General features: G+C 38.1%; 1 protein-coding gene across 2 annotated transcripts in view; it reads left to right on the top strand.

Moving 5' to 3' along the window:
• The window catches only part of ncs1a (neuronal calcium sensor 1a), a 52,085-nt gene extending 39,133 nt beyond the window's left edge, over positions 1–12,952 (top strand). The window contains exons 3-8 of one of the 2 annotated variants that reach the window (XM_017459412.3): positions 410–548; positions 1,369–1,447; positions 2,116–2,204; positions 2,414–2,491; positions 9,581–9,701; positions 12,220–12,952. In XM_017459412.3, coding sequence (XP_017314901.1) covers positions 410–548; positions 1,369–1,447; positions 2,116–2,204; positions 2,414–2,491; positions 9,581–9,679 — 484 coding nt within the window. In that variant the 3' untranslated portion in view covers positions 9,680–9,701; positions 12,220–12,952. Of the gene's footprint in view, positions 1–409; positions 549–1,368; positions 1,448–2,115; positions 2,205–2,413; positions 2,492–2,643; positions 3,273–9,580; positions 9,702–12,219 lie in introns of those variants that run through there. The other variant, XM_017459413.3, reaches the window with a different exon arrangement.
• The last annotated feature ends 7,904 nt before the right edge of the window (positions 12,953–20,856 follow it).

The following is a 20,856-nucleotide window of genomic DNA, read 5'->3' as shown; positions in this document are numbered from 1 at the left end:
CGTCGCCATGTGATGCAGTAATTTGAAAAGATGCACGTGTTAGCCTGGTTAGCCTGACTGCTGTTGTGTGATAGCGGAGCGTGTGCTGGTGTGTGGGAATTGGCATACAAACAAAGTTAAGATTACCAGTTGAGATTATCCTAACTGCAGGATGTTTTGGGGAAACTAGGCCTACCTCTGTTTCTTTATATGTTTCATATAATGCATTGCTCATTTATGTTGACGGATTCTTGATATTCATAAGATTAATGAACATGTTGGATGTGTTTTACTGTATACAGAGATGCCAAATAAACTAATTTAGAAGCTCACACTTATTAAAAACTGCTTCCTATCTCTCTCCAAATCTCTCCCCCACAACTTATTTCCTTCCTGCCTCTATTCGTCTCTTCTGTTCTCTTTTCTTCAGGTACAAGGGTTTTATTAAGGACTGTCCCAGTGGGCAACTGGACTCAGCTGGCTTTCAGAAAATTTACAAGCAGTTTTTTCCCTTCGGGGATCCCACCAAGTTCGCTACATTTGTCTTTAACGTCTTTGATGAGAACAAGGTAAGGAGGTGTCAAGATTGAAGGAGGCTTTAGAAAAAATAAAAAAGTGGAGGAAAACCCAGTACCCATGAGCAGTTTTTATATACAGTACTGGATTAAACACAGATGTGTTTGTTATATTATCTGTAATGAAGAGACAGTTAATGTGTGTGTGTGTGTGTGTGTGTGTGTGTGTACAGTTTATAACACACACTGACCTCATCTGCCTGTCAACACATAAAAATCACACTATTTCCTGACCAGTGCTGTCAGAGAAAACTGTCAGTGCCTTATATATTTTTTGGAATATTTAATATTATTAACTCGATGGTTAACTAAATCAGTTTAGCTTTCAAGTCTTGTACAATAGTCAGATATGATGATGGCACATAACAGGTACTAGTTCAGACCTAGTTGATACCCATATAATATTGTTCTGTTCAGGCACATGGTGACTTAGTGGTTAGCACGTTCGTGGTTCTATTCCCGCCACGGCCCTGCGTATGCAGAGTTTGTATATTCTCCCTGTGCTGCGGGGGTTTCCTCCGGGTACTGCCGTTTCCTCCCCCAGTCCAAAGACATGCATGGTAGGCTGATTGGCATATCTGAAGTGTCTGTAGTGTATGAATGGGTGTGTGAATGTGTGTGTGATTGTGTCCTGCAATGGACTGGCACCCTGTCCAGGGTGTACTCCGCCTTGTGCCCCATGCTCCCTGGGATAGTCTCCAGGTTCCACACAACCCTGAAGGATAAGTGGTATAGAAAATGGATGGGTGGATGGATGGATGGTTCTGCTCTCCTGTACCTACCTATCCATCTCTCACTCTCTCTCTCTCGGCAGGATGGACGCATTGAATTCTCTGAATTCATCCAAGCACTTTCTGTCACCTCCAGAGGAACACTGGATGAAAAACTTAGATGTAAGTGCTAAGCTATTAAGATGTCCATTATTCATATACAACATACAACTCCTTAAGTCTTGATGACTTCAACAAAATAAATCAATCAGTTATTTATTTGAGTAATATTTTAAATAAGTTAACAGTTTTTATATATTGTCTCTGTGTTGGCATTGTGTCAATATAAAACATAATAACAGGAAATAGAAATTAAATCATGCATGGCATCTTGGCAATTTGTGCACAAGAATACATAAGCTGCGTGTAAATGAATGCTAAGCCTAGTTTTAGCAGCACAGACTAATTTACAAAACAGGTAATGTTACATTTTATTGTGTCAAGACACAGCCCTTGCTCGAGAATAGCAATTAAAATGCAGTGACGGATCAATCTGGGTTCAATGATAATGAATTTTATATTTGTTTGCACAATGTACATGGCTGACTACTCTGACATCTGATAAGGAAACATATGATTGTGAAATTGAATGCTGTTAATATTCTGTCACCACAATGGCAATGATCTTATGTCCATACAGAAAGGTTACCCTGAATGCTGTCTTCTCATGTCTGATAAACATGCTCAGTGACTTCAGGCTCAATAGTACAGCTATTGAAAAGCATCAGAATTTTTACATGTGTAGAAGCATTACAGCAATTGTATATGCTCATATAATGTTGATGTTGCAGGGGCCTTTAAACTTTACGACCTTGACAATGATGGCTACATAACTCGAGATGAGATGCTGAACATTGTGGATGCTATCTACCAGATGGTGGTGAGTTATATAATGTAGCTTCCTGTTTCTCTCTCCTCCTTCATAGTATCACTAACTTGACCAGTGAAATGCCATCTTTATTTATATCTGTGTATTTGTGTGAATATTTTCCATGTTGGCTAGAGGCTGATTGTGAACATGTGAATATGAGCATGTGAGTTCATGTCTCTCAGATCACATTCTTAGGCTTCAGCTTCTTTCGATTGCAGGGAAACACAGTGGAGCTACCAGAGGAAGAAAACACCCCAGAGAAAAGAGTGGATCGCATTTTCGCTATGATGGACAAGGTGAAGTCCACATACAATGATTTCAGTTTAATATCTACAGTAGAAAAAAGAAAACCTTCCAGCATGATTTTATATACAATATGCTGTCTTAGGTATTATTATTTTTTAAATATTAAGCTTGTCTTAGATGTTTATTTTATATTTATTTACAGCCCCCAGACTTAAGGAGTGAGTTAAGGGCTTGGAGTGACTTAGGGGATTGAAATGAAAATCATTTTTTATTCTTTTTCTGGGACTGTAAATTGTGTTTGTTTTTGAATGTTGGATACACCAATAAAAGAACACTGGAGCTTACCTGGAGAGCTTGTATGGATACACTCAAGTGTCAGACACAATCACAAATGGTGGCAGCAGTGAAGGGTCTGTAACAGATAAAAGCACTGTGAGTGTGGAGTGCCGTTGCTACATGTTCCAGATCTTCATCCGAGCTTAGCATGAAAGAGATGAGCCATTTGAAAGAGAAGCTGTGAAACAAGAACAAAGGTGGCATTCACTACAACGGCAGTTTTGTCTGTTGCAAGAGGATGTGCGTAGAGGCATTTGAATGCATTGCGTTCAAGGATCTAGGTGGCCCAAAAAGGAGTGGGCATTGCATCTTGTAATGCTGCTTCTCGGTAAATATGTGGACAGCATATGTGGCCATGGACTTTGATGTGGCTTTGTTCCTATGAAATCAGTAAAGAAACTAACAGGCAGCACTTCAGAGAAAACAATGTACTTGAGGGCAAAATGCCAACAGAGTTCTTAACAAGATTGAAGGTCCTATATGAGAAATGGATAACTATAAGCAAGAAAACTAAAGAGGATCCAAAGCTGAAGGCTTAGATTTTTGAATGCAGCCCATCATTCGTGAAACAAGCACTGGAAAATGGTGGAAGCATATATGGTAACGAGACAAGTAAAAGATGAATTCCAGCTTGTCAGAGATAGACCCAGATCCAGCTTTGTGCCTGGTAAGTTTGGGAGAGGGGTTGACATTGGTCCAAAACAGCAGGGTACTTGTACCACTGCACAAGGATGTTGAGTTAAAGAAATCTTTACAGGGAAAAAACGCACACAACAACTTTAAGAAAAAAACACAACTGAAATGCAACAGTTGTACCCATATAGGTCACAAGAAGCGTGAATACCCTAAGCTAAAGAAAAGAAATCAGCTGAGCCGTAAAAATGACTTACCTATAGCAAAGAAGCCCAAAAGAAAGCAATCAGACAGGGACAAAAGACAAGTGAAAGTTATGGCAGTAGAATAGTGGAGCAGTTAAAACACCTGTTAGCAATGAAACATTGTGTTACATAGTAACATAACCTCAGAAAAAAAGATGAATCATTTAAAATTCATTATTTACTAAATGAAAGCGGTCTTTAAGGGGTAGTGGTGGCTTGGCGGTTAAGTCTCTGGGTAACTGATCAGAAGGTTGTGGGCTCAAGCCCCAGCACTGCATGGCTCTGGGTTAATGATATGAAGATCGGGGGTTCAGGCCCCCACTGTTGGGCCCTTGAGCAAGGCCCTTAACCCTCTCTGCTCCAGCTGTATCATGGCTGACCCTGCGCTCTGACCCCAACTTCCTGGCATGCTGGGGTATGCGAAGAAAAGAATTTCACTGTGCTGTAATGTATATGTGACAAATAAAGATTCATTATACATTATATATGTAGGAGAAGGGCAAGTTATTCTTAAGGAAGATAAATTGTACGGAGTCAAGGAGGTGAGTGAGTACTTAATGGTTCCTAAATCTCTCAGAAAGATAGCACTAAAACTGGGACACTCAGTACTGTGGGCAACTAGGACAAAACAAAACAATTGATAGAATAGCAGTCAGTATCTAGATGGGGTGGAATTTTGTAAATCATGTCCAGAGTGCCAGTTAAAAGCCCCAGGACAGAAATCTGACCCTTTAATAACGTCAGTCAATCAATCATGACGTGCCATTTTCAAGACTTGCCATGGCTATAGTAGACCCCCTGCCAAAAGTCATTTGGGAAACTACTATATTTTGATAATCTGTGAATACATAACTCGCTATATGTTACCTTTGAAAAATATGCCAGATAATGAAATACAAGTGACTTCTAGAGCAGGCATACTGAGTAAAGTACTGACAGATCCAGGCACTAATTTTATAACACAGCAGATAAAAGAGGTGTTCACACTGTTAGGAGCATTAAAACCCCCATACCATACCATACTACCCCCAAACTGGCGTGAAGGTGGAGTGTTTGATTAAAACACAAAAGAACATGCTGGGCAAGTACATGATGGAGACCATAGCTAACTGGGATACCTGGCTCCCATATATTTTTTTTCATACAGAGAAGCCCCACAAGCTTCAATTGGATTTTTTCCATATGAACTTCTGCACAGAAGACAGTTATACTTCCTCTCTACTTCCTCATAGAAGCTTTGGAAGGGGACAACACAGAGGAAGGTCTGAATGTCCTGGCCTCTGTTCTCAAGAATGAGAATATGGCCTAACAACAAGAGAAAAGTTGGACAGAGAAATGAGGAGCAGCTACATATGAACTGAGTCTGCCAGACAGAAAGAAGAAGAAGATTTTTCAGTTAAACTTCCACATCAACATGCTGAGACCATGGTGAGAAAAAGCTGAGAGTTGGGCATGTGCCATTGAGGAAGATACTGCACCAACAGATCATCTGAGCCAACAACAACAGCTGTAGGTAAAGAGCTGAATTACAACAAATCTGTTCAGAGAGGAATCAGGAAGACTGAACATCATAGAACACCACATCTGTCTTACAAAAAGCAGGATCTATTCGATAGACAAACTGCAGGGTACCAGCGTGATAGATTCCTGAGAGATGGAGGAAATGTTGGAGCTGGGGGAGATTGAACTGTCCAAAAGTACCCCAGTGGTATTGGTTCCAAAAAAAAAAAAAGGATGGAGGACTACAGTTTTGTGTGGACATTTAAAAATTCAGCACAGTATCGGATTTTGACCTTTGCCTGATGCAGAGAGCTGACCAACTGATAGAGGGGCTGGGTAAAGGTTTTAGCATTACGTATGTGTAAAAGATACTGGCAGATACCATTGTGTCAAGCAGCAAAGGAGTTGAATGCATTCTGTGTGCCCAGTGAGTGGCCTATACCATGTTAAAGTTATGTAGATTGAGTTAAATGGAGCTACTGCAAAACATTTCAAAGACTGATAGATAATGTTTTTAAAAGCACAGAGGACTTTGCAGACGCATACATAGATGACAATGTCATTTACAGCATGAATTGAGAAGATTATCTAGATCATTTGGTAGTATTCCAGAGAATCATTAATGCAATACTGACAGTGAATCCAGCAATGTGCAATTTTACAAGAAGTGAAGTCTCCTTCCATGGACGTGTCTTGGGAAGTGGCAGGATATGCCCACAAGTCGATGAGGTGGAGGCCATCAGAGGAATACCAGTACCAATCCTTGAGGAAGGTGAAAATCTTTCTTGGCCTAGGCAAATGGTAACGGAGGTTTATCTCCAACCTTTTCAGCCATGCACTGCTACTCACTGACCTGACCGAAAGGGACAAACCCCCAAAGATCAAGTGGACACGGGAGAGTGAAGCAGCATTCCAAGACTTCCACGCTTGTGCTCAGAGCCAGTTCATCAGAGCCCATATTTTTTATTAAATTTTTTTTTGTTGAACTGACAGATGCATCAGATAGTGAAACCGGAGCAGTGTTACTGCAGGGTGAGGGTGATGACCTGAGACCAGTGCAGTGTATTCAGCCAGAAATTGTTTCCAAGAAAGACTGGACACACTATGGTGGAGAAAGGGGCCCTTGTACAAGGAGAGATATTGTTAATTAAAACTGGAAAAATGTATTTACTGGTACATTTTATAAGGTACTTACCTTATTTCCTAGACTGTAGTTGAAACTAGGATAGTTAAGTGGCTGCTGGAGCTTAGCCAATGGGTAGCTGTTGGGCTAATGGAGTCGGTTTGAACTGAGAATAATTTTTCTTCTTTACCCTAGACTGTAAATAGTGTTTGTTTGTTTGTTTGTTTTTGTCTGTTGGTCACACAGGACTTGTGCAGTCTATATGTAGTGAACCCACTCTCTGAATCCATTCAAACATCACACTCCATCACAGTCAGTAAAGAAAGTAACATACTGCATAATAGACCACTTTTCAGACAAAACATTAATGCTTTCTGTCAGTTATTACCTACAAAAACAGAAGTGTGACAGTCAAAGTGGGCAAAAGAACTGTAGCAGGCTCTCCAAGATGTTTAGAAAAACTTACCAGTCAATGATCCCATAAAACTGCACAAACCTGCGACTAATGTGTACTGTATACCTAAGACTACTGATGCAGATGGTTGTCACACCAAATATTTCTTTAATTCAGTGCTGTCTACTGCTCTTTTTAGTATTTTTTTTAATGTTGAAAATGTTTACTTTCATTATTTTTGAAGGCATTTATGCTTTACAGCATTTCGTAAGACTTTTACACAGTATCCAATTATATATTTGTCTGGCCATCTGTTTGCATTAAAATTGGAAAATATCCAATTATATGTGTAGGCCTATAAATACCATTGTTTACAATGTTGATAAGCCATGCCTCTCATACTTCTCTCATATTTTTCTATTTATTATCTGCTTCATACATGGGCTCATAACTGTCTGTTGATACTCACTCAGTAAATCATGGTCCAGCCCCTGTGCTGCAGTAGCCCTTACTGCACCAAAGCCATGAAGGACAGATTATATTAAAGGTCAGAAATGCACTGGCTTGAGTAGACTTTCAAACCAAGATATTTTAATTCCCTGATTAATGGAGTGAGAACCTCTCATACAGTATTTCTCACCACTACAGACAATCTCAATCTCCATTCCAACACATCACACTCCAAACTGCATTGCAGTCCTTAGGACAGTAAACTACAGAAAACTTACCATCCAAACCAGCACATACTCATCCTGTCAGTCATACAAATCACCCAGTAGAATGTAATAACTTTTTATTTAGGCAGCAATGATTACTAGAAAAGCTGTAGTACTGCAAGTACATTGTCAAGTATACTTAGTTTACTTTTGATATACTAGTATGTCTAAATATACACCTTCATTTTAATCTATGCAATGCACTCAGAATATGTTTATTCAACAGATCTATTCAGTCTGCCTTTACTTAAATTCATATTTATTATTATTTTATTTTACTATATGGCACTTTGGTTGACACTCATGCTGTTAAAATAAGAGTGATCTGAGATGACTCGTGACACAAACAGAACCAATTACTTTTTTATTTCAAGTTTTGTTGTGCAGAGAGTGTGTAAGTGCTCTTCTCTGTTTTGATGATGATGACATATTAGGAGTTGGGTATCTGATTACAAACTGCAGTGGTAAAGTATTCAGCTTGTCTTTGAGAAATTTTGCACTACAGAGGCCAGCAATCCACTGTGATGTCAAAAAAATGTTTAATCACACCAATCCCCCTCCCACCACCACCACCCCCCACCCCAAAACAAAACAAGTGTACTTTCAAATTTATATACTGTTTATGCCCAGTGTATTAATAATACTTATGTATTCTTTAATGTAAAGATAGTGTAATGTTATGTAATGCAGAGGTAACATATGCACACTATTACAGAGTACTATACTACAGTCACAGTTTAGTCTGCACCAAGCAAAGAACTACACTATTACAAAAGAAAAAAGCTCTAAAGATATCAGAAAATGTTCTTTGTCTGTACAAATAGCAGAATTCCTTTTGTTGCAATAAATATTTTCAAATAGTTCTTGAATGAATCCTATTCATATAGTTATACTCATCTATACATCAGATTCATATAAACATATAGTATATTATGTTTTTAAAAATATATTAATATAATAAACAACTATTGCTAAATGTGTGTCAAATGTTAATATTTTCTACTATATATAGCGCTGAAAACTACTGACTTTGCTGATCTGAAATCAGTATCTTACTTGCATGTATTTTTATGCACAAGTGAAAATTGAGAAAATTACTTTTAAAGATTTAATTCAAATACCACTGAAAGGTGCCCCACCTGTTTATACATTTATAACCAAATCTACTAAAACAAAATGACTATAAGTTTACAACAGGAAATGAGTTATCACTTAGCTTATTAACATCATCAACATCAGTCTCTGTCTCATCACCAAAGTCATTTAAACACTTTTGGCATTTAAACATAAGCCTCATCATTGCCTCTTCACTCGAATGATGTCTGTCTGAGCTATAGAGAGTGTGTAAGTGCTCTTCTCTGTTTTGATGATGATGACATTTTAGGAGTTGGGTATCTGATTACAAACTGTATTGATTGTCTTGTGTCTATTTTCACTACAGCACATAACTATCCAACTGCAATCTTAGCACGGCATTCAATGTGTGAGAATAGCACAATTAGGTTTTAGACACCTTTGGGCAGACTGGCTATTTTACTGCTGCATTTGTTTTTTACATGTGTTGTTTACTTTTTTCTTGTATTTCTTCTACACAAATTATGACTTGTGAAATTTGATGGTTACATGCATACGTTTTTAATCAAGACCACTAAGCTAGTAGGAGCCTGTTATACTGTATGACCTTACTGATACAATGAACTGGCAAACTGGAACACAAAACAGCTTTGATGAGGACAACAATGTAAAATACCTTAAGTCTGAAGCTTTATCATGGACCTGTTTTAACTCGTAACCTGTATGTGAAGAAAGCTGGTTATGAGAAATAACTTTAATTAACAGGAACACAAACAACAAAAAGTCCTACTAACAACCAATTTCATGGATATGTCACTTCGACTGGAGGCTTGTGGCAAATTTGTTGGAGATGGAGGAGATGAACGACCTCTGAGTGGAATCTCCTAGTCATTATTATGAATTTACCATAAGGCCATCACAACATGAATGCACTATGGATGTGTATACACACATACACAACAACACAAAATTCTTATTCACAGGACCATCTGTGATCTTTTTTTAGCACTCAATGATTTTTTTTAACCTAGGCACTGTGACAGTATTGTTGCACTGCACAGCCCTGTGACTGATTCTAAGTTTGAGTTTGAGGAAAGTATCCATTTCTCCATTACCAGAATGCAGACGGGATGTTGACACTACAGGAGTTTCAAGAGGGCTCCAAGGCAGATCCTTCCATTGTACAGGCGCTGTCACTCTATGATGGTCTTGTGTAGCCAGACTTCAACATGGCACACAGTAAGTTTCCATCTCTCTCCATCTATTCACTGTTTACTGGGACAATTATACAGTTCTGAGACAAAATTCTGAATTCTTTTAGAAACACAAGCCTTTAAACAACATTGCTATGAACTCAATTTTTTGCTGTACACTGCAGTGGTGCAGCGGGTAGCGCTGCTGCATCACAGCTCCAGGGTCACTGAGTCTGCCATGAACTTATTGTTACTGTCTGTGAGGAGTTTTGCATGTTCTCCCAGTGTCTGTTTGGGTTTCCTCTGAATTCTCTGCTTTCCTCTGACCTCATAAAAATATACTGGTAGGTGGATTGGCTGCTCTAAATTGCCCCAGGTGTGAATGTGTGTGTGAAAGAGTGTTTGCATGGTGCCCTCTGATGCACTGGCAACCCACATTTTTTACAACAAAAACAGCAATTGTGCAAACACAATTAAACTAAAGAGTTATGCTTGTGAAGAACAGAATGACAACCCTAAGAACCATTTCACAGTTGAAACTGTATTATATTATATTATGCAGCCATTTTAATAGAAACACCTGTATACCAGCTCATTCATGTAATCAACCAATCATGTGGCAGCACCGCAATGCATTAAAACATGCAGATATAGGTCAGGAGCTTCAGTTAATGCTCACATCAAATATCAGAATGAGGGAAAAAATTTTATCTCCGTGACGTTTCACCCTGTCGTGGTTGTTGGTGCCTGACAGACTGGTTCGAGTATTTCAGAAACGCTTGAGTATTTTAACAACAACAAAAAAAAATATCCAGTGAACTGCAGCTCACCAGGCAATATTTTTCCAGTCTTCAGATGTACAGTTTCCATCATTGAGATCACATGTTTTTCTCCATTCTGATATTTGATGTGACCATTAACTGAAGCTCTTGACCTGTATATGCATGATTTTACCTATAGTGCTGCTGCCACATGTTTGGCTGGTGAGAGTATGTATATATATGTATATATATTAGCAATTTGGTGCTTACAGTGATGCTTGAAAGTTTAGAATTTTCTATATTTCTGCATAAATTTGACCAAAAACATCATCAGATTTTCACACAAGTCCTAAACGTAGATGAAGAGAACCCAATTAAACAGATGTGACAAAAATATTATACATGGTAATTTATTTATTGAGGAAAATAATCGAATACATATCTGTGAGTGGCAAAAGTATGTGAACCTTTGCTTTCAGTATGTGGTGTGACCCCCTTGTGCAGCAATAACTGCAACTAAACATTTCTGGTAACTGTTGATCAGTCCTGCACATCGGCTTGGAGGAATTTTAGCCTATTCCTCAGTACAGAACAGCTTGAACTCTGGGATGTTGGTGGGTTACCTCAATTAACTGCTTGCTTCAGGTCCTTCCACAACATTTATATTGGATTAAGGTCAGGACTTTGTCTTGGCCATTCCAAAACATTAACTTTTTTCTTTAAACATTATTTGGTAGAATGACTTGTGTGTTTAGGGTTATTGTCTTGCTGCATGCCCCACTTTCTCTTGAGATTCAGTTCATGGACAGATTCATTGTTCCATCAATTCATTGTTTCATAAATGATGGCAAGCCATCCTGGCCCAGATGCAGCAAAACAGGCCCAAACCATGATACTACCACCACCACATTTCACAGATTGTGAAAGGTTCTTATGCTGGAATGCAGTGTTTTCCTTTCTCCAAACAAAGCCCTTCTCATTGAAACCAAAACTTTTATTTTTATTCCATGTGACCTTTAGTAAACTACAGCTGGGCAGTAATGTTCTTTTTGGAGAGCAGTGCCTTTCTCCTTGCAATTCTGCCATGCACACCATTGTTTTTCAGTGTTCTCCTGATGGTGGACTCATGAACTTTAACATTAGCCAATGTGAGAGAGGCCTTTAGTTGCTTAGAAGTAACCCTGGCTCCTCTGTGACCTTGTGGACTATACATGTCTTGCTCTTGGAGTGATCTTCGTTGATAGATCACCGTATACACTTCCATTTGTATACAGTCTGTCTGACTGTGGATTGGTGGAGTCCAAAGTCTTTAGAGATGGGTTTGTAACCTTTTCCAGCCTGATGAGCATCAACAACTCTTTTGATGAGGTCCTCAGAAATCTCCTTTGTTCATGTCATGATACAAATCCACAAATGCGTTGTGAAGATCAGTATTTGATAGATCCCTGTTCTTCAAATAAAACAGGGCGCTTACTCACACTCACTCATCCCATTGATTGAAATCACTTGACTCTAATTTCACCTTCAAATTAACTGCTAATCCTAGAGGTTCACATACTTTTGCCACTCACAGATATCTAATATTGGATAATTTCCTCAATAAATAAACAACCACGTACAATATTTTTGTCTCATTTGTTTAACTGGGTTCTCTTTATCATTTTTTAGGACTCGTGTGAAAATCTGATGATGCTTTAGGTCATATTTATGCAGATATATCGAGCATTCTAACGGGTTCACAAACTTTCAAGCACCACTGCAACATAGATTTTTCTTGTTCAATGACATTTTGTCTGATCGCAGGCCACCTCGACAATCCATTTTTGCCATCCTGCTTGCTCTGTGAGAGAAGCTGATGTGTTCCTTGCTTTCCCACACTTGCTTGGACCATGTACTGCATTGGCGCATTGTGGGGGATGCTTGTGGATACGTCTCAGCTGTCAATTATTCATCTGCATAGTCAAAGAAAAACACAGGTCAAGACAACATTACAGTGCCATCTTCTGCAGAATTATTCTCCAGATTCTTGTGAATATGATGACTTAAGTAATTTCCTTTAAAGGAGAGAGAAGCACCCATGCATGAGCAGTGCACATATAAAAATCAGTATATTACTGAATACCAGTAGACCCGTCCATTTTATTTTGTTTGGTGGAGCAAGATGAAGACATTCAGACACATCAAACTCATGAGGGGCCTCCAAACAGGACAACATGTTCCACTTTCCATATAAGTATATAATAAATGAATAAAAATTTAAACTGTGTTATTGAATTGTAGATTATGGACAATGACATGAAAGGCTGTGATTCACTGGACCTGATAGGCCAGTCTTTTTGAAGATAAAGTGAAAATGTATTATACTTGGTTTCATGTATACAGACATGCATCCAGTATTTAATTACCTATTTATGTCATTGTTTTAAACTGTTCTGATCACATGTGTGGTGTAAATTACTGCTGCAACATGTGCTGCTCTTGTGATGCTTCTCTGATCATACCGGGGCGTGTGACTTGCATTAAACTCTGATATGGTGATGTATTGCTTCTCTAACTAAACATAGAATATTATAGACCTGCTAAGGTGTTAAGCCTTGGCTCATATGTCTCAAAAGGAACTGTTCCACAATTTTCAGATTACTGATTTCTCTTAATATGGTGCATTTTGAAAAATTCTGTTTATTTAACTCAGATACTATTTTCCATTTCAATCCACTTTACTTGCTTAACAGAAATTTGTGACAAAAAGAGTCTAATCTAGCAAGCTATCTTTGTTAGCTAGGAAAATGATTGGTTAATTGGCTAATTTTAGAGTAACGCTAGATAAAACAGTGTTTACATCACGTCCATATTAAGTCATTTTACATTATGGAGAAGGCACACCAATATGGCAGCCAGAAGCTTCACATCTCTCTGTACAAAATGACATCATGAGTGATTATGGTCATATTATAATATATCTATGGTACTAACAAATCTGAAAGCAAAAACGTACTTTGTTCAACAGGATAGTCATATTTGAATATGCAGCACCTTGTACAGCATGAAATTGTAAAGTATGTATTCATTCCCTGTTTGTCTACTCAAACTGCTGACTTTTCTGTTCAATGAAACTTGAAACAGTTCAAGTTTCATTATTTACATGTATTGACACTTGAAAAATACATTTTACACCCTGTAGTCTTTGACATGGGAAAAACATATTTAAGAACATTAAGAACTATATTATTTTTAAGTATTGAAGGTACATTTCCATCATTTGTACCTTGATGTTACATCAAGGTACAAGAATTACATCAAGGGCAGCTTTTTAAGCATAAATCTTTTTTTTAAAAAGTATAAATGACCATCTTGGTCTCCTTAGAGAAGTGGTTAGGAGTGCTGCATGTTCCTTTCAAGAACTCAGCACTGTATTGCTAACACAGTCAATATTGTGAATACACTCACATCATAACGTATGTAATGACGTGTTATTGGAGTTCATAAATAAATCAAAATGGTTTTAAAACAGAACTCTGGGTCTTTTACAGAGGGAGTTAAATTGAGAATAATAAAACTTTTCCCCCTTATTAGCAAGCTATGTTGAAACGTGATCTAGTTAGCAGTAAGGCTGAGTGATATGATGTTATAACATTAATATTGTTTTAAACTATGCCACTATGCAGTTTCCAAAGAATCACGTGTATGGTTTTTGTTAACAACTTTTCAACACTGACTATGTTTACATGGACAGCAGTAATCTAATTATTGACCTTATTCTGAATAAGACAATATTGTGATTAAGGTGTATACCTGAGTTGCTTTTAGATTACTCCTTTCATGTATCTGTTTTACATGTTATAGAACAGAAATCGAGTAACGGCACACGTCATTACGTCACCGCACCACGCCGTCCGACGTTTCCTCCAGAATTTCACGTATCAACATACAGTTAGTCTTCGTTATGGTACAGTATACAGTTTTGGGTGTTTCATTTTTCATTTTACGAAAGCTTCAAGTGCAGTTAATTGTTTGTCATGCTGTACGTGCAAATAGACGACTGCTTGAAGCCGTGGGCTGCGTCCCAAACCGTGTACTTACCTACTGTATAGTAGCCGAAATACATGTATATCTCCTACTATATAGTAGGTAAGTACGCAGTTTTGGACGCAGCCGTGCTCTCTTGTTTGCACTCAAACGGTTGAGCACTGCCGTGTGTGTGTGCGCGTGTCCTGTCGCAAAATGCAGGGAAAACTCCCACACGATGTTAATAGTGTTATTAAGGTGCGTACATGTCTATAATGCACTTCCATATTGTGACTAAATAAGGAATACTCCACATGTCTTAATTTGATTTGTGTTTACTTCGAGTATGACTATAGTCGGATTAAAGTCATCAGTAATCGCTGTTTACATGCTAGTTTCTTAATCAGAGTATTGTCTTAATCGGGTTAATATCGGATTATTGTTGTCCATGTAAACGTACTGACTGACAGACTCTGGGTTAGACGTACACATGTCAGGAGACACAGAGCAAAACGGAATGCAATTCAGCTACAGAATTCACTCACAGTGTGTCTGAAATTAACTTAAGAATAATAATGCTAAAATCTGTTTTATTAAATATGATCATGTCAGAACAAGTTACTGGTGTGGAGGGCATTAATGCAGCTGATGTGCCTTTTGATTACTATGTAAGTGTGCTGTACTGTATGTGTTATAGGGCAATCGAAGTAGGGGGCCATTACTACCTCAAGGTTGACTATTTCATTACTCCTTATATACCACAGCAATTTGCTGACAAAACAAACCAACAACAAAAAAACCCACACAGATTGTCATGTTGCCAAGAAACTAGAAAGTCTTCCGTGCTGAAGAGAGGAAAACTTACTGACAGTTGCAAAGCACTGACACCTGAAACTCTTTGCATGAATGTTACATAAACCTCCTTATAGAAGGTATTACCATATTAATGATTATAAAGTTTGTAAACATTTACACTTTGTAAATCTGCTTATTATTGGGCTTAGATTATGTCAAGTGTTAAATGTTATAATTTTATTTTGGCAGTTGTGTACAGTGTTTTACTATCAGAAAAGTTTTAGTTGTGCTGTCTGTTTTATCTTTATACCAATGTTATTGTGAAGAGGATTTAATTGTTTCCCTGGCAGGAGGTTCGCACCCCTCCCCATTCCCATCGCCCACCAGCACCTGACACATAGTCACTATACTCTACACACAGAAACCCAACAGTGTCCTCACTATTCTTATAATAAATAATTAATTTGTTTATACTGGTTGAAAATGCCCAATAAGTCAGTTTGTACTGTGAGAAAGGGTTAATCAAGACCTTTTGACCAGTCAGAATGAAGAATTCAACAGTGCTATGGTACAGCTGTTTTTTTTTTTACAGAATAAGCTACTTCGTATAAAAGTGTGTTTCCTGTATCTGGAAAATTGCAGACCACAAAAATCATATTATTCACAACACTGGCAGTTCAATAATAGCTTGATTCTGTGGTAATCCATGACAGCACTGCCTATAAATCTCTGAGCAAACACACGGCACTAATTTGCCCAAAGTTTAGTACATCGAACAGAATATGCAATTAGTCCCACTTCCCACTTTTTGCAAGATCCTCCCACAAATGCATATGGTTGAGGAGGACAATTATAATTATACCTAAAAATAGGTTCACACAGCTAAGTACATCTGGCCCTGTGTTGTTACTCACATTAACGAAACATTGGATGTTAATTTTCCTCTTAACAGTTATTTTAATTCCATGTTGCTCTTGGTTAAATACTCTCCATTTATAAATGAAAACAAAATCAATTCCTCCTTTTTTTCAATGTAACACCATTGCTTTCCTGGCATTTAAGCAGAACTATGTTTTGTGATACATATTGTGTATCATGAAACAATATTTTTGCTCCTAGTTATAGATGCTAACTTCTAGTTAGCATATATACCTATATAAGTTAACAGTTTGCAAACTGTGACATTCTGCAGTTTTGTTTCACAATACTGTGCTGAAGATTGTAAGGCTCTTTAGCATAGTAAAGTGAGAGCAACACTTCCAAAATACCATTCGCTCCGTGTGTCACATGGATAATTAAATCAAACATGATTTCTCACTGTCTCTCTTAAGCTGGTGTAATAAGGATTGGAAGTGTGGCTGTTCCATACACTGTTGCCAAATTTAATTGGTAATTATGGATTTTGATCATATGTTCAGATGTAACGGACAGAGTGGATTAATACTAGTGTGAAGGAATTTTTACAAACCACATTTAAAACAGTAGTTTGGTGAAAATGTTAATTAAATTTTTCTTCTTACTCTGAATGTAGCCAAGACATGGCATCAAAAAGTTAGCTTCTATATTTTTCCATTGGTGCGACAAGACTAAAAAAGTAAGGGAGCTTATAGTTTATAGCTAAACTGCTACTGACATTACATGACACTGTTAAAAATAGACTACAGTACATAACAGAAATAAAACACAATAGCAGATCTATTTTGAAGCAGATCACTTTTCCTCAGCACAAACTCATGTAAAAGTCTTAAGAACAGGGCAGAGTCGAAATACACTCACCAAACACTTTATTAGGAGCATCTGTACACCTACTCATTCATGCAGTTATCTAATCTGGCAATAGTATGGTAGCAGTGCAATGCATAAAATCATGCAGATAGCTTTGGGCAATGTTCACATCAGCCATCAGAATGGGGAGAAATGTTATCTCAGTGATTTTGACTATGGCATGATTGTCTCCTGTGGATTTTCACACACAACAGTCTCGAGAGTTTACTCGAGAATGGTGCAGTAAAGAAAACCACTCAGTGGGCGGCAGTTGAGTGAGGTCAATAGAGAATGGCCAGACTGGTTCAAGCTTACAGAAAGGCTACAGTAACTCAGATAACGAACTCTGTACGATTGCGGTGAGCAGAAAAGCATCTCAGAATGCACAACACGTCAAACCTTTAGGCAGATGGGCTACAACAGCGGAAGACCACGTCAGGTTCCACTTCTGTCAGCCAAGAACAGAAAGCTGAGGCTGCAGTGGGCACAGACTCACCAAAATTGGACAGCTGAAGACTGGAAAAACGTAGTGTGGTCTAATGAATTTCTAATTGATTTCTGCTGAGGCACACAGATGGTAGGGTCAGAATTTGGCACCAACAACATGAATCCATGGACCCAACCTGCCTTGCAACAACAGCTGGTGGAGGTGGTATAATAGTGTGGGGAATGCTTTCTTGGCATGGTTTGGGCCCATTTGAGGTTGTTTCAAAAGCAAAGGGAGGCCCTACCCAGTATTCCAGTATTAGTACAGTAGTGTTCCTAATAAAGTGCTCAGTGAGCCTAACTTATATGTTTGGGTTTGATTTCTGTCTTGCTTGTAAGTTGTTTTGCATAAGTGTATCGTTTGCATGTTCTCCCTGTGCTTCAGGGGTTTCCTCCGAGTACTCCGGTTTCCTCCTCCAGTCAAAGACATGCATTGTAGGCTGATTAGCATTTCCAAATTGTCCATAGTGTGTGAATGTGTGTGTGATTGTGCCCCCTGCCCTCTGCCCCAAGTTCCATGGGATAGGCTCCAGGCTCCCTGCAACCCTGTGTAGGATAAGTGGTACAGAAAATGGATGGATTGATGGATGGATGGAGGTGTATCTGCTAAATGAGCAAATATGAATTCAACTAGTTTAGAAAAGAATTAGCATTAAAATGGAATATTAATTACTGCTGATATTTATTTATGTATTTATTATTCCACAGCCCAGTAAAATGCAAATCAATTTATAACATTTTTGACATGCGTTTTTCTGGATTTTCTTGTTGTTATTCTGTCTCTCGCTGTTCAAATAAATCTACCATTAAAATTATAGAATGATCATTTCTTTGTCAGTGGGCAAACATACAAAATCAGCAGGGGATCAAATACTTTTTTCCCTCACTGTAGATGCTTTTGCATGTGAGAGATTGTCAGTTCTGTAAGCACTGAACACTGAGATATGCACACTTCAGGTCTACACTTTGCTCATGAATAAGGGTGCAATTCACAGCACCATGCACTCATTTTAATGACTAATCTTACTGATACACAGGTTGGCCACCTTACACCCTCGATTAAAGGAAACTCTACAGGAGGAGTTTATTGCTAGCAGCACATGGTAGCAATCAACCTAAAGAGAGCTAAATAAAATGCTCCTTGATGCCCTTGATTGATTATTACTAAGTAAGGTTTTAATTTCTGTAGCAGTTGTAGTACCAGTGAATACCCAAAACCATGTGCTCATATTCATACTCAGTTTGAAACTACTATAAATGGCTAAAGGTAATAAATAAAAATTGTAATCCTTAGCAAATTTCTGTAGTGTGAGAAAAATAAAACACCTTAGGATAATCAAAATAATCACCTTTGCATGGGACTGCATCACACCGCCCCATCGTTGTTTATTTTCCTATCATTGCAAGGCCCATTGCATTTTATCAGAACAACCCTACATATTCAAAACAAAGAAAGTCATGCACCTAACTCCTCCGCACGTTTCTTGCTTGTAGTCTACTGTGATCCATGATATCTGCCTTCATGACCATCTGCTTTTCAGGCTGATTGTGAAATTGTCTGATCTGACTCTCAGTCGGCTCCTGCATATGTGCTTCCAGCTGACAGTCTATCACATTTAATGGGCATCTCATCCCTGCAGGATTCACACACACACACACACACACCTGCATCTGAGATTCTCATTTGTTATGTCTGCCATCACACCTCCAAAAAAGGATCTTAAAGATTTGGGAGCCAGTATCACTGTACCCAAGTACTTTATTTGATTTCTTTTGTTTTTACTCTACTAAATAAATGTGAAGTTTGGCCATGGCCCTCTAAGTAATTTGAGGAAGCCAGTATTTAATATCTGATTTATTAAGCAGATTTATAAAACATGGCCAAATGTTTTTGGACACCTGACCATCACACCCATATGTGGTTCCTCCCTAAAATGTTCCTACAAAGTTGGAAACCCACAATTGTATAAAATGTCTTTGTATGCTGTAGCATTACAATTTCCCTTCACTGGAACCAAGAGGCCTAAACATGTTCCAGCATGACATTACCCCTGTGCACAAAGCAAAATCCATGAAAATATGAATTGCCAAGTTTGATGTGGATGAACTTGAGTGACCTGCACAGAGCCCTGACCTCAAACCACTGAACACCAGGCCTCCTCACCCAACATCAGTGCCTGACCTCACTAATACTCTTGTGGCTGAATGATCATCAATCCCCACAGTCACGCTCCAAAATCTAGTGGAAAGCCTTCCCAGAAGAGCTTATTTTAACATTGAAGGGGGACTAAATCTGAAATGGGTTCATTATTTTAAAAGTCTATTAGGTAAGATTTGTGAAAATAGGTCTCTAACGTTTAAATGACTGGATCTGAACAAGATTCGAATGATTTTTTTTACTCAATGAGCCTGCCCCCATTTCCACCCATGTACATAAAGCTCCACCCCCAGAACTTATGGCATTTAGCATGTTGTTAGCATGCTAACTAACGTTGCTATTAGCAAGGAGTATCATGTCACTTTCAAGCGCATTCAGAGATTCAACTGCTTGAAAGCCAAATCACAAGTATGAACTTGCAACTTCTCCTCATAAAGATTTATGAGAATGTGACAGGTAGTTGGGGACGTGTCTATAAAATGACTAATGTTAACACCATATTGACTTCATGTTTAAAAAATAATTAACTTTCTTTTACTTTCACACTATCTGCTGTTACCCAGATGAGGACGGGTTCCCTTCTGAGTCTGGTTCCTCTCAAGGTTTCTTCCTCATATCATCTTAGGGAGTTTTTCCTTGCCACCGTCGCCACTGGCTTGCTCAATAGAGATAAATTCACACACTTAAATTCTGTATTTATATGTTTCTGCAAAGCTGCTTTGAGACAATGTCCACTGTTAAAAGCGCTATACAAATCAAATCAAATTGAACTAAGAGGGCAATCCAAATACAAACAAACTTTCCGGACCAGAAGGCAGGGTTCAAAAAGGGGTTTTCCGCACCTGTTCTAAAACAATGTTTTAAATTAATTATTATTATTATTATTATTATTATTATTATTATTATTATTATTATTATTATTATTTCTACATAATGTTTCACGTTGTTTGTACTAGTAAGAAATGAAAAATATTGACTATAGCACCTTTAAATACTGGCTCGCTGGATGTTCAGTGACGTCAGTATTTCGCGACTGTGTGGTGTGTAACGTTGAATGTCACCGCCACCTACTGGTCATAATGAGATATACAGCGGATACGAGTTCTTCAAACACCTTTTAATTAGAGCTGTTGTTTATCCCTATATATTACCCATATCTGTTTTTAATTTCCCGCGGATTTAAGTGAGAAAAAAAAAAAAAAAACATGCACAGTAAAAATCTATCCTGCACA

This window comes from Ictalurus punctatus, chromosome 28 (assembly GCF_001660625.3).
Source record: "Ictalurus punctatus breed USDA103 chromosome 28, Coco_2.0, whole genome shotgun sequence".
In the NCBI taxonomy this organism is placed as follows: Eukaryota; Metazoa; Chordata; class Actinopteri; order Siluriformes; family Ictaluridae; genus Ictalurus; species Ictalurus punctatus.
Note: the sequence above shows the minus strand (reverse complement) of the source record. Positions and strands in the feature narration are given on the sequence as shown.